Source organism: Eucalyptus grandis, chromosome 10 (genome assembly GCF_016545825.1).
Source record: "Eucalyptus grandis isolate ANBG69807.140 chromosome 10, ASM1654582v1, whole genome shotgun sequence".
Lineage (NCBI taxonomy): Eukaryota > Viridiplantae > Streptophyta > Magnoliopsida > Myrtales > Myrtaceae > Eucalyptus > Eucalyptus grandis.
The window spans coordinates 361959-375285 of NC_052621.1; the positions used below are offsets into that span (position 1 = coordinate 361959).

The window sequence follows — 13327 nt, forward strand, 5'->3', positions numbered from 1 at the left end:
ACGTTGTGATATTTTCCCGATATATATGTGCAATTCGAATATTTCGGTGCCTTCCAAGATACACTTTTTGATAATATAATTAGAAAATGATATTACAGGATGTCTTTTAACAATATCACGTGGATATGATTTCATTATTTTTTAAAAGACGGTTTCCTACGCCTCACGGGCCCCTTGTGCCCATTCAGAAGAATCAACGTCACGTGAAGAAGAGGGAAGTCTTGTCGGATCAAGCTTTCCAGCCCGTTCGTTTCTTTCTCGGCGTACGTTAAAGTCTCCTCGGCTCAAGCTTCCAAGTTCTGTTGTTTTAATATGTCGAAGTTCCGTCGGATCAAGCTCGAAAGCTTTGCTGTCCTCGTCGGATTAAGCTTCAAAGCTCCAGAAATTAAGGGTTTCCACCAGAAGATTTAAGATCACCTAGTTAGGCGCTCGAATTTAATGTCTTTGTTGAGGAGAGCATCACAGATATACTCGCAATCGAGTCGTCAAATTAGAGATTATAGTAATATGTTGGATGTCAACAGATTTGGCGCCAATTTACACATCTTATGTTTAGACTCGAATTTTATTGTAGAAAATGGATCTTTGTCCATCCTAAAATTTCTTGGTGATCATGCACAATTTGGCAACGATTTCAAGTCCAATGGAGCTTTCTAAGTAGAGATATGCAATCGCCTCTATCTCTCTCTCGCTCTGTTGTTTGTGTGAGAATATGAATGCTTGCGGTACTAAGTGCATGAATTTTTGCAATCCTAACAAAGCATATTCACAAAAGTGTCTTCAAAGTAAAGGGTGTTATAAAAGAAAATTTCTGTAAAGCCCAGAACTTTGGCTTCTCTTTGGATCTGTTTGATCAAGGGCAATGCCCCTAACCAAGCAGCTCAGTGGGGTCCCCGTTAAGCGCGGCTAATGTTCCTCTAAGAGCCAATGTCCCCAATGCTCTGCCAAGGTTTCCTGATATACCCCTAGAAGCAAGGTCCACTTTAATCTGCATTCGGCCCACACCATCGCCTTCCTTGGCAGGAACGAACTCGCCATTCCTCCAGCTCTCGGTCACCATGTCCTTCACACAGCCCACATGATACTCGGCCTTCCCTCCGACGTACGACCAGCTCGGGAGCTTGACTTTGTCGATGTAACGCTTCTTCATGCCGCACCATGTGCAGTTCAACTTCACCTTATATGCCAGATGAAGTTCCACACTGTTGACCACGATGGATTGTGGAAGTGCCAGGCACGACGGGTGGCAATTCTTGCCCGAGCTCGACCTGTACCCGCAACCGCTAACTGGTTTGGAGCACATAGCGCAATATCGGGGTTTTCCATCTTCAGCCTTCACATCGGGGTAAAATTTCAAGGAGTGCTTTCTCCATTTAAGTTTCAGAGACGCTGCCAGAGAAGGGTTCATGCATTCTTTATGGACGCGAACGACGCATTGAGAGCACCCGTAGCCGGTGCCGAAGCCGATCTCCTTGCATGCGGTGCAATAGAAAGGGTCCAGTGGCTTCATCGGTGTGAGTTGGTGCTCAGGATGAATCCTATAACTAGTTTTCTTCGACATCTCGGTTCCCTCGGATCCGGTTCCTGTATAGCTAGTGCTCAAAATTACCTAAGAATTGGATCACAGTCATAGCTATGTCAAAAGGAGATATGGAAAGATTGAAAATTCAAATGATAAAGATTAAACAATAACTTTCTGAACAATTAATCATCAAGAAACGGATACCTGTACTATATGCAGTTGTAGGCCTCGCTCTTTTCCTCTGGAGAAGAAGCAGATTTAAATGAGAGAAGAAGAGGTTGGTTTGCATGTAAAGTTTAATATTCCTCTTTCTATAAACATCTTAAAGGAAGTTCCCAAGAAATACGTGCGGAAATTGCAAGGACAATTTGCCCCAGTTGAACTTGGTTCAATTTGGATCCTAAGTACGTGAGCGAGTTGGCTGGGTCCATTTCACACTGCGAGTAGACTTGACTTTATATCTCTATCCTATCTTTTGTCTTGTCGAGTCTTGTCGAGCGAGAGGAGCTGAAATATCAGTACATTAACCCCATCGACGTGTGGAATACGATCCTTTTTTTTTTTCCTATTTTCTCAATTTTGAGGAAAAAAACGCAATTGACAAGTTCAAAGATGCATATTCAATGTTGGTGTTCTGATTCGACACAGAACAGTCATCTTCAGCGAAATTGTTAGTTGTTACTGTCCTCAGACTAAATTTGGACCGTAAATTTTGATGAGAAGTACATAGATTCATATGTCACTCACCATTTTCAATGACCCCACACGTCCGTAATAATTTGGAAAATTTCTCGCAACGGTGGGGATATAAACATTAAAAATTTGGAAATTGTAAATGAGACAGTCTCCCCAACTTGGTGCCCCAACTCACGCATGACAGCAACAGTTCAACCATCAAATGGGTTCGTTTACCAGCAGTTCGCATCAATTAACAACTGTCATTTGTCATCAACTGGCCTTCCACAAGGCGAACCATTTGCAAGTTGTGCAGCCGTGGGAACAATTCTCTTCACATTAAATTTGATGTCTTCTAGGTGTCGAACAACTCTTGTGGTTTTTTTCCGTAAAGATTATCCAAGAGGTTGATTCTACGTGAATTACACCCTGAAGCAATCCAAGAGTGTTTGTGGCCATAAAAATCTCGTGGCAAGATTTTGTGTATTTTGTTTGTGAAATTGAAAGATTATATCGTAAGGAATCATGAGACCTAAACACTACAAGATTATTTGGCATAATTGAGGCTGAGAAACACTGAAATTGTTTGAATCACACAATTATAATTGCAATCTCTATTATATTGCTCACTCAAGTATAATCCACAACTTGGTGCCCCAACTCACGCATGATAGCAAGAATTCAACCATCACATGGGTTCGTCTACCAGCAGTTCGCATCAATTAACAACTGTCATTTGTCATCAACTGGCCTTCCACAACGCGAACCATTGGTCAAGTCCATGCCAAGGTCTATGCACCTATCCCATTTCACATGGCCAGCCCATCGTGCTTCAACTATAGAGGGAGAGTTGATTTCGATTTGAAAGTGCTGTTATTGCAAGTTGTGCAGCCGTAGGAACAATTATCTTCACATTAAATTGGATGTCTTCTAGGTGTCAATTGATGAACAACCCTAGTGGTTTTTTCCGTAAAGATTATTGAAGAGGTTGTTTCTACATGAATTACACCCTGAAGCAATCCAAGAATGTTTGTGGCCATAAAAATCTCGTGGGCAAGATTTTGTGTATTTTGTTTTTGAAATTGAAAGATTATATCGTAAGGAATCATGAGACCTAAACACTACAAGATTATTTGGTGTAATTGAGGCTGAGAAACACTGAAATTGTTTGAATCACTCAAGTATAATTGCAATCTCTATCATATTGCTCGATCCATAGTTAGGCCACATTGACTGAATAACATAAATCGTGGAGAGGTTTTCCACATTAAATCTCCATTATGCCAAGTGTGTATAATTGGTTTGTCGGTTTTTCTTTTTCTCTTGAATAAATTAGCTTGACAGTTTGGTTGCTTATTCTTGCTCGTGTTTGCTGTGCAGGGCATCCGTTCGTTTAGGAGGAGTGTCTTGTGTGGTTATCCTTGTGAACTTGGTTTTAACTCCCCAAAGCGTACCTCAACGGCGGCATCAACAGTAATATATCGTACCATAAGCAATCAATTGTTAGCCGTTTGATGACATCAATTCTAAAAAAAAAAGTTCACCAATAGACAACCTCAACCATTAGATACCAGCATTATACTTTCTACGATCGTTCCTCATAAAATTCTAGTATATAACAAGTCTCGCGAGTACCAAACGTAATAAGACATCATGATCCTCCGCAGGAACAGCAGATCCTTTACACAGCATGTTGTTATTCTCAACTTACATAAACAGTTGAGCTCGGGCTGAAGCACTAGACCTAATCAAAGCGTACCTCAACGGCAGCATCAACAGTAATATATCGTACCATAAGCAATCAATTGTTAGCCGTTTGATGACATCAATTCTCAAAAAAAAGTTCACCAATAGACAACCTCAACCGTTAGATACCAGCATTATACTGTCTACGATCGTTCCTCATAAAATTCTAGTATATAACAAGTCTCGCGAGTACCAAACGTAATAAGACATCATGATCCTCCGCAGGAACAGCAGATCCTTTACACAGCATGTTGTTATTCACAACTTACATAAACAGTTGAGCTCGGGCTGAAGCACTAGACCTAATCAACGACCAGAAATCAAGAGACGTCCAAACAACTTTGATCCTAGGTTGTACAGCACGTTGCCGGAAATCCCAGTTGGGTCTCCAAATATTGCCGATATCCCGGCAACGATAGGAACCTTAAATATTGTCCTCCGGACAAACCCTCTTTTCTTGCCTTTCTGTTTTCCAGGCATCTCAGCACTCATCGAGGTCTTGCCATCATTGTCGTCCTCATCGGTGAAAGCGATGTTGCCGTTCTTCCAGCTCTCCACCATCATGCTCCTCACGCACCCCACATGGAAGTTGTGGTTCGCGCACATAGACACGTACCACCAACTGGGGATTTGGACCTTGTTTCGGCTGATCGACTTCTTCTTGCACCAGTTACAAACCGAGGCACAGGATGCCACGAGATGGAGCTCAACATTGTTAACGTTTATGGACTTCTCGAGGTGGAGGCAAGGCGGGTGGAAAGTGGCTGCGTTGGAGCCGTACGTGCCACCGTGAAGAGGCATTGAGCATGCCCCGCAGAAAGTGCAGGCATCACTGGTTTCTGTAGGAATTGCATGCGTTAAATAATCCTGTAATGAGATTGTAATGTTATATATCTGTAAGGGCTATTTACTACTATATTCAGAATTACTATACAATTCCATCAGTTAAGTGTCAGAAATTATCGAAACTTCTTATGAAGTCAACAATAACTAGTTCTAATGCATGCTTGTGAGCGGCTATTTTGCATTCTTCCTGAGACGTCCTTACAATTTTGCGATTCTTTCAATAACTAAAATTAAGCATTCACTCAAAATTAAGTTAAAACAAATGAGAGAACGATAGAATTTGTTGTTGCACTGAAAAGACAATTCAGAAATTTCACCGAGTCTAGTTATTAGTGCAAAGTTGGTTGTTAGGTTTTCCACCTTAACCTCTCTTTTTCTTGATATTTTTACTTCAGTTTCTCTTTAAGAGAAATTGCTTTGTAGTATGAAAGTAATATGTAAATGAGGGCTAAATGAGAAATTCAACAGTAAGACAAAACGCACTTTTCATAAGAAATATTGGTATAGATATAGATAATACATTATTCTCAATTGTAATTATTTGAAGTAAAATTAAGAAAATCAAATTTGAAACTTCCCTCCATTATACAGAAAGCAAATCATATCAATGAGATTGATAAGTTATTCAAATGGATATTTTACCATGTGACCGCATCATCCTGAGAGTGCATATCCCAAACAGCAACTAAAAAAAATCCTATATAATAAGAAAAGAAAAAGGTGCGAACAGATTAATATGAGAGCAAGGAATTATTTTTCATGGACACGCTGTTCGTACCTGAGGTTTGAGGATTATACTCGAGCCTGCAGTTGTCCTGAAGAGGGTGCTGTGCCTTCGGAGGCGGGTACATACACTTTCTGTGGACAAGGACGAGGCACAACTTGCAACCATAAGCCGATCCGAACCCGATCTGTCTACATGCGCTGCAGAAGAAAGGGTCTTGCTGCATCATCAGCACAAGCTCGTGCTCCGGGTGAATCCTTCTGCCCCTTGCCTCCGACATTGGCTGTTTCCTTCCTTCCCTCACCTGCCTTTATGCGATCTCAAGAATTCGTTCCGGTGTTACCTCTTCTATATTGTAAACCCAGGTGCGGAGAGAACGATATGGTCGCCTGATTCTTATTACACAGGAACTGATACATAGAGATAGGGGCAACGACCAGGTCAATCTTAATTAAACATCGACTTTGGTTGACTTACCTACTTGATTTTTTAGAAACTCTTTTATCTCTTCCTTTCTCCAACAATAATTCATATCCATCCTCTCCCTGAAATCACTCGTAAAAATATATGTTACGGTGTCTTTTTTAATTTAAAAATAATTTCTAAATCAGTCTTAATTACCAAAAATCATGCAAAAATTGTTCATCAAGCACACTACTACTTTCCCTAAGGACACTTCAGTTGAAGAGTGAGTAGTTGAAGCGTGATGTCTTAGAGTAGTGTACGTGAAAAGGGATAAACGCATGTACATTAGCGTTATAGGTTGAAGATTGTATGATTGTTTCGCCTTTCTCAAGGGTCAGATTGATGACAATCATAGTTTCTACCGAGAACTGATCAAATGCTGCTGTCATTTACGTTTGGCTATACTTCTATGAGTTAAATTCAACCACGTTACTCTATTTCAGCCCAGTTTAAGGATTTGAGCTCTATGCTGTTAAAAAAGGCCGTGTCCCCAGCCTTTGCACTTGTGAAAATAGCACGAGCGAAAAATAAAAAAGGAGAACACATCTTAGTCGTCAAGTCTTCCATTTATAATTGTTTATTAATAGGCTTGCGTGAACTGAAATACCGACAATCAAGTCGACCTTTTCCACAAACATGCTTGATGCGTTTCCAATGAAGACTTGGAAAAGTAAGTCAAGCAGCCCTGTGTTAATAGCAAAATGGTTAGCGATTCAATATTGTCGTTCTGGGCCCATTTAGTCGTGATTCCCTTCAGCACGCCAAACTGATTGAAAAAGGACAAAATTTTGATTTTGCAATATTTATCATCAACGACGCAAAGAAAAGAATGAAGAATTGTTCACGAAAGGACCCATTTGGCCGAAAGTGCAGCTGCAAAAAGCTTTGGTCTTGATTATATTGGAAAGCGCGTAGCAGAAGTCTGAATCAGTCAACATATTTAATTGGATTAACATTTACTCAAAAATTTAAGCTAACGAATTATGAGACAACTTTGATATACTTTACACCACATCAAATTTTGGATGGATGATTTCTCAAACACAACTCGCACGTGCATTTCAACAATCTCCGCCTCATGTGTGAACTCCCTTAATCCAGTTATTCTTTTACAGCTTGATATCTCATGTTGAATCTCCATTAGCACCCAATTTTATAGTTGGTCTCTTTCTCCATACCAAACTATAAAGTCCATGCATTTCATCACCATACGAAAGGGTTATGCCGTGGACAAATATATTGAGTGCCAGTGACGATCACTTCAGATTAAGATCCTAAGTTCACTGCCACGTTATGGAAAAGTCTTCAAAGTGCCATGAGAATAAAGCTATTGTATAGCATAGCTTGTCATTCACAAATGGATGGACAATCCAAGAGAACGATCCAAACTCTCAAGGATATACTGTGACCTTGTGTTTTGGAGTTTCAAGGAAATTGGAAAGAACAATTACACCTTGTTGAGCTCATCTACAACAATAGCTATCAACAGAGCATTAAAATGGCACCATTTGAAGCATTGGATGGTAGAGCTTGTAGAACTCTGGTGTGTTGGGATAAAGTTGGAGAATAAAAGATAACTAGCTCGGAGTTAGTACAATCAATAGATGTGATTAAGGTCATCAAAGAAAGGCTTAAGACAGCCTAGAGCTATAAGAAAAGCGATGTGGATAAATGACGAAAAGAGGTCTTTGGAGTTCCAAGTAGGTGATCACATCTTCTCAAAGTGTCACTAGTGCGAGAAATTCCGTGTTTTGGCAAGAAAGGAAAGCCGAGCTCAAGATACGTCGGACTGTTCAAGATTTTGGAACGAATAGGAGTTTGGCCAATCATTTCACGTTACTGTTGAAACTTGCTCACATATATGATGTATTCCTCGTATCCATGCAAGGGAGAATCAATATAACTTGACCCACATGCTTATCAATGAAGATATAGACGTGGATAACAATGCGTCGTACGTGGAAAGATCGGTAAGGATAGAGGATAGAAAAGAGCAAGTACTTCGGAACAAGACAATCACTTTAGTTAAGATGATATGGCAACATAACAGAATGGAGGGAGTAACGTGGGAAAGTGAAGAAATAATGAGGCATCAACATCCCCATCCATTGAGTAAATTGGAGTGCTCAAAATTTCGAGGAAGAAATTTCTTTAAGAGGGGAAGAGTTGTGACATCCTCAAAATTCAACCTTATTCATGATACAATAAGGTTTGCTTCAATCAATGCGCAATTAGTGGAATTAGACTTTAAGTTGGTTTGTGAACCATTCTAGAGTGTTAAACCTATTGGGAAAGACAATCTAGGATTTTGATGCGCACGACTAAAGAACTCAACCATGTATTGACGATTTGATCATAAGGATCAATGAGAGACAATCTTAAATTGTTTCAGACCGATCCAGGAACGGTTATAGATCGATTTGATAATAGTATATAATCGGATTACGGATGATTCTACACGATTACTATATTAACTATGAACGACCCTAAACCAATTCCAAATGATCATGTGCTTTGGTGCGAGCAATTGACCCCTCACAATTATATGACAACCGAGGATCATCCATGAATTGAAAAGACTCAAACGTAGATTGATATCAAATTAACCACGAGTCGAACTCACAAAACTTCTCAAGGACGCTCGTTGGTTTTAATTATGCTAAGTCGCATTTGATATATTTCAACCACAAATTCTAATTTAGTTAAGGGTATCGGACTTTAGAGGATTAAGTGACCATCATTGCACATTACTTCATCAAATTAGTCAATTATCGGTAAACTCCGAATTCTTGGATGAGTGAAATTGGACAAGAATTGGAAGCCCAATGGACTACATGCCCTCGTTAGGCCCAAATTGGATGAGTCAAGCCCAAACCTAAGCCCCATGTGCGTGAATAGTGTGCATACAACTGAACTTTCATCGTTTTTCAATTTTATAAAGCTTTCAGTGGTTTGAATCTCACGAAACTTCCTTCATGAAAGTTGTTCAAAATATCTTGATCTATAGCATATTTTAATTTTATATTTTTCTGAGATGGAATGATTGGTACAAAAGTCTATTCTTTTACCATGTGAAAATTGCCTAGTGTAGTAAGAACGATGGTTTATTTGTCTTCTTGATTTTTTATAAATTTTTCCCTTTGGAATCTAAACATGCTTCCTTCAAAAAAATTGTAGACGACATCTATATTTACAACATACTAAAATTTGAAAGTGTTTTATGAAGATGTAGATGTTGAAATGGATTTTTTTTTTTTGCGGTCGTTGGAACTGTTCAACGGACGAGATTTTGGGTTGCCTTTGGTGATTTACTACTCTTTATACAAAAAATAATTGATCTTGGATTCCCATTAAAAAAATTATTTAAAGTATTCTCTACAACATATTAAATTTTTATAATTTTTCAAATCCGTTTGATAATATAATGACATTTATTTCGAAAATTGCTCGAAACTGTTCTTCAAATTAAAAGGAGAGGGCCACATGCCTAAGCTTGAAGGACAAGCTTAAGTAATTGCATGGTTGAAATCGATCATTGCTTCTCATGTTTGGAGCCATCATTGCGAGATCTTGATATTTAATGCATGCAAGGATGTGAATAGTCATGAATAGTGCGAGATCTTGGTAAAAAGGCCAAAATGCCCTTCCTTTGGACCAAGGACAAAAGGAAAATTTGGAAATGGGCAAGTGAAGGGACGGCACAAGCTCGTGGGCGGCAAAGGAAGAGAGAGATTGAAGGTTTCCTAGTTTACCTAACTAGTATAGTCTAAGCTCTATGCACTCAAGTACTCAAATCTCCTCATTAATGTAAGAATTTTTGCTTCTTGGACAAGTCACCTTGATTGATTGATATGAGTCCAAGAAGATGTGGATTTCATGGGTATTAATGGGCAAGATTTCCCTTTGTCTCTCTCTTTCTCTTTCTCCTCTCATTTCCTTTGATTCCTACAACAATTCTCTCTCTCCCCTTATTTTCTCGCTTTCTCTCTCTCTCTACCCTTTGAACAAATTTCCCTCATCCTCTTCCTCATTTCATACCCATGTCTCTCTCATTTTCCTCTCTAGACTTACCAGAAACCGACCACCACAACTACCACCCTTAAACCGTCCTTCACATTGCCGTTCCTGTTGTCGTAACCGAGCTTTGAAGCTGAGGAAGCCGCTGTCCAGCCCCCACAGTAGCTCCCTCTCACTCATTTCTTCTTCGGTTTGGTCCCTCGCGAAGTTCAGAGGCCGTGCTGATGTCGAGCTACTGCCAGACCACCATCCAGCCACAATCCAGCTTCCTTGAGCACTGTACACGTGCGGCCAGCCACTGTTCATCTTTGTTGCACCTCCCCCATTGCCCTACGAAACTTGGATATGTTTGTGAGTGACTTTCTAGCCTTTGATTAGGGTTATTGTTGTATTTTTGGAAGTAATTTAGGGTGAAATTAAGGTTAAATGGTGCTTTGTTGATGTGATAAGTGGGTTTTATGTAATAAGTGATCACTGGGTTATAATAAGTTATCTTGATAGGTTATTGAGTTTTGGACTATAAGTTATCGAGGTTTGGGCGATAAGTTATTGAGTTTTGGACGATAAGTTATCGAGGTTTAGATGATAAGTTATCGAGTTTTTGATGATAGGTTATCATGTTTAGGATGATAGGTTATCACGTCTTGGTTCAATAAGTTATTGTTATGTGATAAGTAGTTACGTGATAAATTATCAGGTTATGATAAGTGAAGTGTGATATGCTATTATAATATGTGATATGTGATTATTATATGCAATAATAGAGTGATACATTATATTATAATGATATGTGAAATGATGTTGTGATGAGACATATTATTAAGAATAAGTTTTGATATTATGATATGTTGTTATGATATGCCATGATAAGATGATACACTATTATGTGGTGATGTATGTTTTTATATAGTGACGTCGTGAAAAGGCATGTGATAAGTGCTTTTAATGACTTATGTTCAAGTGTGATAATTTATCCTACATTATATGTCATAATGGGGTGATGAGGCATAGTGTCATGATATGTCATACATGATGTGATTTTGTGATGAAGTGTGTTATTTAAATAAGTCTTGGATAGATTGTGATGACAATGTATTCTATGTGTTGATTAGAAGTATTTGTTAAACATATGTTATGTTCATTGTTCACGATTGATGTGTGAGAACACCCCGAGCTTCCTAGATGAGATATACGATAGTTCTTGGACGTGCAAGGAAGCACGTCGGATCAAGTCTCTTTTTTGGGATCGGCGATATTGAGACGTATCGTTTCCGAACCAAGTCCAGTACTAGATTGGTGATCATGTCACGACAGGTCGGTCCTTTCTTGGTTTTGGTACGATATTGAGATGTATCGTTCTCGAGTCAGGTTTGGTACTAGGTCGGTGATCATGTCACGTCAGATTGGTCCTTTCTTGATCTCGGTGCAATATTGAAGCGTATCGTTTTCAATCCGGATTGGATTTAGGCCGATGTTCAACGTAAGGGGTCAAGTCATGGATTCTCGTTTCGTTCTCGGCATATTTTATTGATGTATCATCTTTGATAGATCATGAGATACACTTCGCTTGGCATGCCATTGAGGCATTCATACTTAGCTAATGAGAAAGATAATAATGGGCGTGAGTGATTATGTGCTCGTGTGATCATATAAAGACTCTGATGCATTTTATGCGAATATGAACCTGTCTTGATGCGTTTTATGGAGGACGATACCCGATTAAGTTCAGATGCCCCTAAATCAATAGGATGCTGTTCACATATGGATTTTGGGACAAAGCTCCTTATAGGAATGCTCTCAAGTCAACGGGATGCCGTGCTTGATGGGGCGAGACGATGCCCGATTTTGCTAGATGATTGTGAACCTTCGGGTTGGCCTCGAGTCTTGAGTGTCCATAATAATTTGAAAACATGGTCTTGAGGGTTGCAAGGTAGGTTTTGTCTTTTTCTTCTTTGTGCACTTTAAAACCTTTTCAATTGTGTCAAGAAGTATGTATTTTGCTTACTTTTTAAAATCTCACATGAGAAGGCACTATACAACATGGTATAGTGCGGTAAATGAAAATACAACATGATCTCGGCATGAAATCGAATTTTAATAAATATAATCATGTTCTTGTAAAATTATATATCATTATGCACTTGAATTTAATTAGTACGATGATGTACAAGCGGAGTGTTTCTACCTCACTTAAAAGATACACATAGTCCGTCCCAGTTAGGAGGGTTGGGTCCAGGCTAGTGTCATCTCCTTCGAGACAATTACCGTTGGAAAAATTTCAAGTTTGAGCCAATAAATAAAAATACCGATTCAAGCAAATTTCCTAATTTGAATAGGTTTCCTAGTTTAAGTAGGTTTACTAAAAAATATTTCCTATTCTGGATGCAGACATTTTTATATATATAATAGATAAAATTCTACGCAGTGAGCAAACACTAAAGTAAACAAATGGAGTGTCCGAATTTTCTTTCTATAAATTTTGTGAGTGAGTTATCTATGAGAAATTGTGAGATAACATTTTTAGGTTTACTTTGAATGTAATTGAGGACTAGGAAATATTTGGGCGATCGAGGGATTGTAAACTCTACTTTTTGAATTCATAGTTAATTTCTTGCCAGTTGACTCTCCTTGTGGAGTAGGTGCTAACACTTAGACTGAACCTCGTATATCTCTAGTATCCTTATCACTCCTCGTTGATTTCTATGACAATTTTTCTTCTTGAATTTGACTTGAATTGCATAATCCGATAGCTTTCGTGTTATTTTCACAACAATTAGTATAAGAGCTTGGGCTGGGACTTTTCTAGATGTGATTTGGGGCTCTTGCTTGTCTATTGCTATTTGTAAATTCTGTTGTTACGATTCTATTTTGGTGTAAAAGTATAAATTGAGAGAGGAAAAAATTTAGGTTGGGGAGCGTTAAGATGCTTGCGCTGTTAGCAATCCAAGGTATCGTGAAGGGTTAAGATGACAAAGATGAATTGCTAGAAATGATGAAAGAGGTTGATGGAGAATGTGAAAAATATAATTTTATTAAATCTATCAAAAGAAATGTTAATAGAAATGCTAAAGGAGAAGGATGTCGCAACCTTGTGGCCAAAACTTCAAGCCCTTTGTGTAACGAAGTGTCTAAATAATTGCCTTTATATGTTAAGGAGGATACCTTAATTTTGATTTGTTGGAGGTACCTCCATCAGAGCCCACTTCGATGAGTTTAACTAACTCATGATGGATTTAAAGAGCATCAATGAGGTCTTAATTGATGAAAAATAGAATACAATGTTGTGGGCGTCTACTAGAATCATGAGAACACTTTACAGATTTACTATTACA

General features: G+C 38.8%; 2 protein-coding genes across 3 annotated transcripts; both read right to left on the reverse strand.

Moving 5' to 3' along the window:
• Positions 1-741: 741 nt before the first annotated feature.
• On the reverse strand, positions 742-1896 carry LOC104420891. The gene is made up of 2 exons (XM_010032665.3): positions 1727-1896; positions 742-1609 (listed from the first exon to the last, which is right to left on the reverse strand). Exon 2 carries the CDS (start codon positions 1559-1561, stop codon positions 869-871), a length of 693 nt encoding a protein of 230 aa, XP_010030967.1. The 5' UTR covers positions 1562-1609; positions 1727-1896; the 3' UTR covers positions 742-868.
• Positions 1897-4033: 2137 nt separating this feature from the next.
• On the reverse strand, positions 4034-5918 carry LOC104420892. 2 transcript variants are annotated; one of them, XM_010032666.3, is made up of 2 exons: positions 5568-5918; positions 4034-4782 (listed from the first exon to the last, which is right to left on the reverse strand). In XM_010032666.3, exons 1-2 carry the CDS (start codon positions 5791-5793, stop codon positions 4250-4252), a joined length of 759 nt encoding a protein of 252 aa, XP_010030968.1. In that variant the 5' UTR covers positions 5794-5918; the 3' UTR covers positions 4034-4249. The 2 variants fall into 2 exon arrangements, with proteins under 2 accessions (XP_010030968.1, XP_018719278.1); XM_018863733.2 differs by having other exon boundaries at positions 4034-4810.
• Between the last annotated feature and the right edge of the window lie 7409 nt (positions 5919-13327).

Coding starts and splice junctions, on each gene's coding strand:
- LOC104420891 (XM_010032665.3), bottom strand. CDS start 1,561: ATGTCGAAGAAAACTAGTTATAGGATTCATCCTGAGCACCAACTCACA.
- LOC104420892 (XM_010032666.3), bottom strand. CDS start 5,793: ATGTCGGAGGCAAGGGGCAGAAGGATTCACCCGGAGCACGAGCTTGTG. Junction 4,783..5,567: donor GTATAATCCTCAAACCTCAG/GTACGAACAGCG, acceptor CAATTCCTACAG/AAACCAGTGATGCCTGCACT.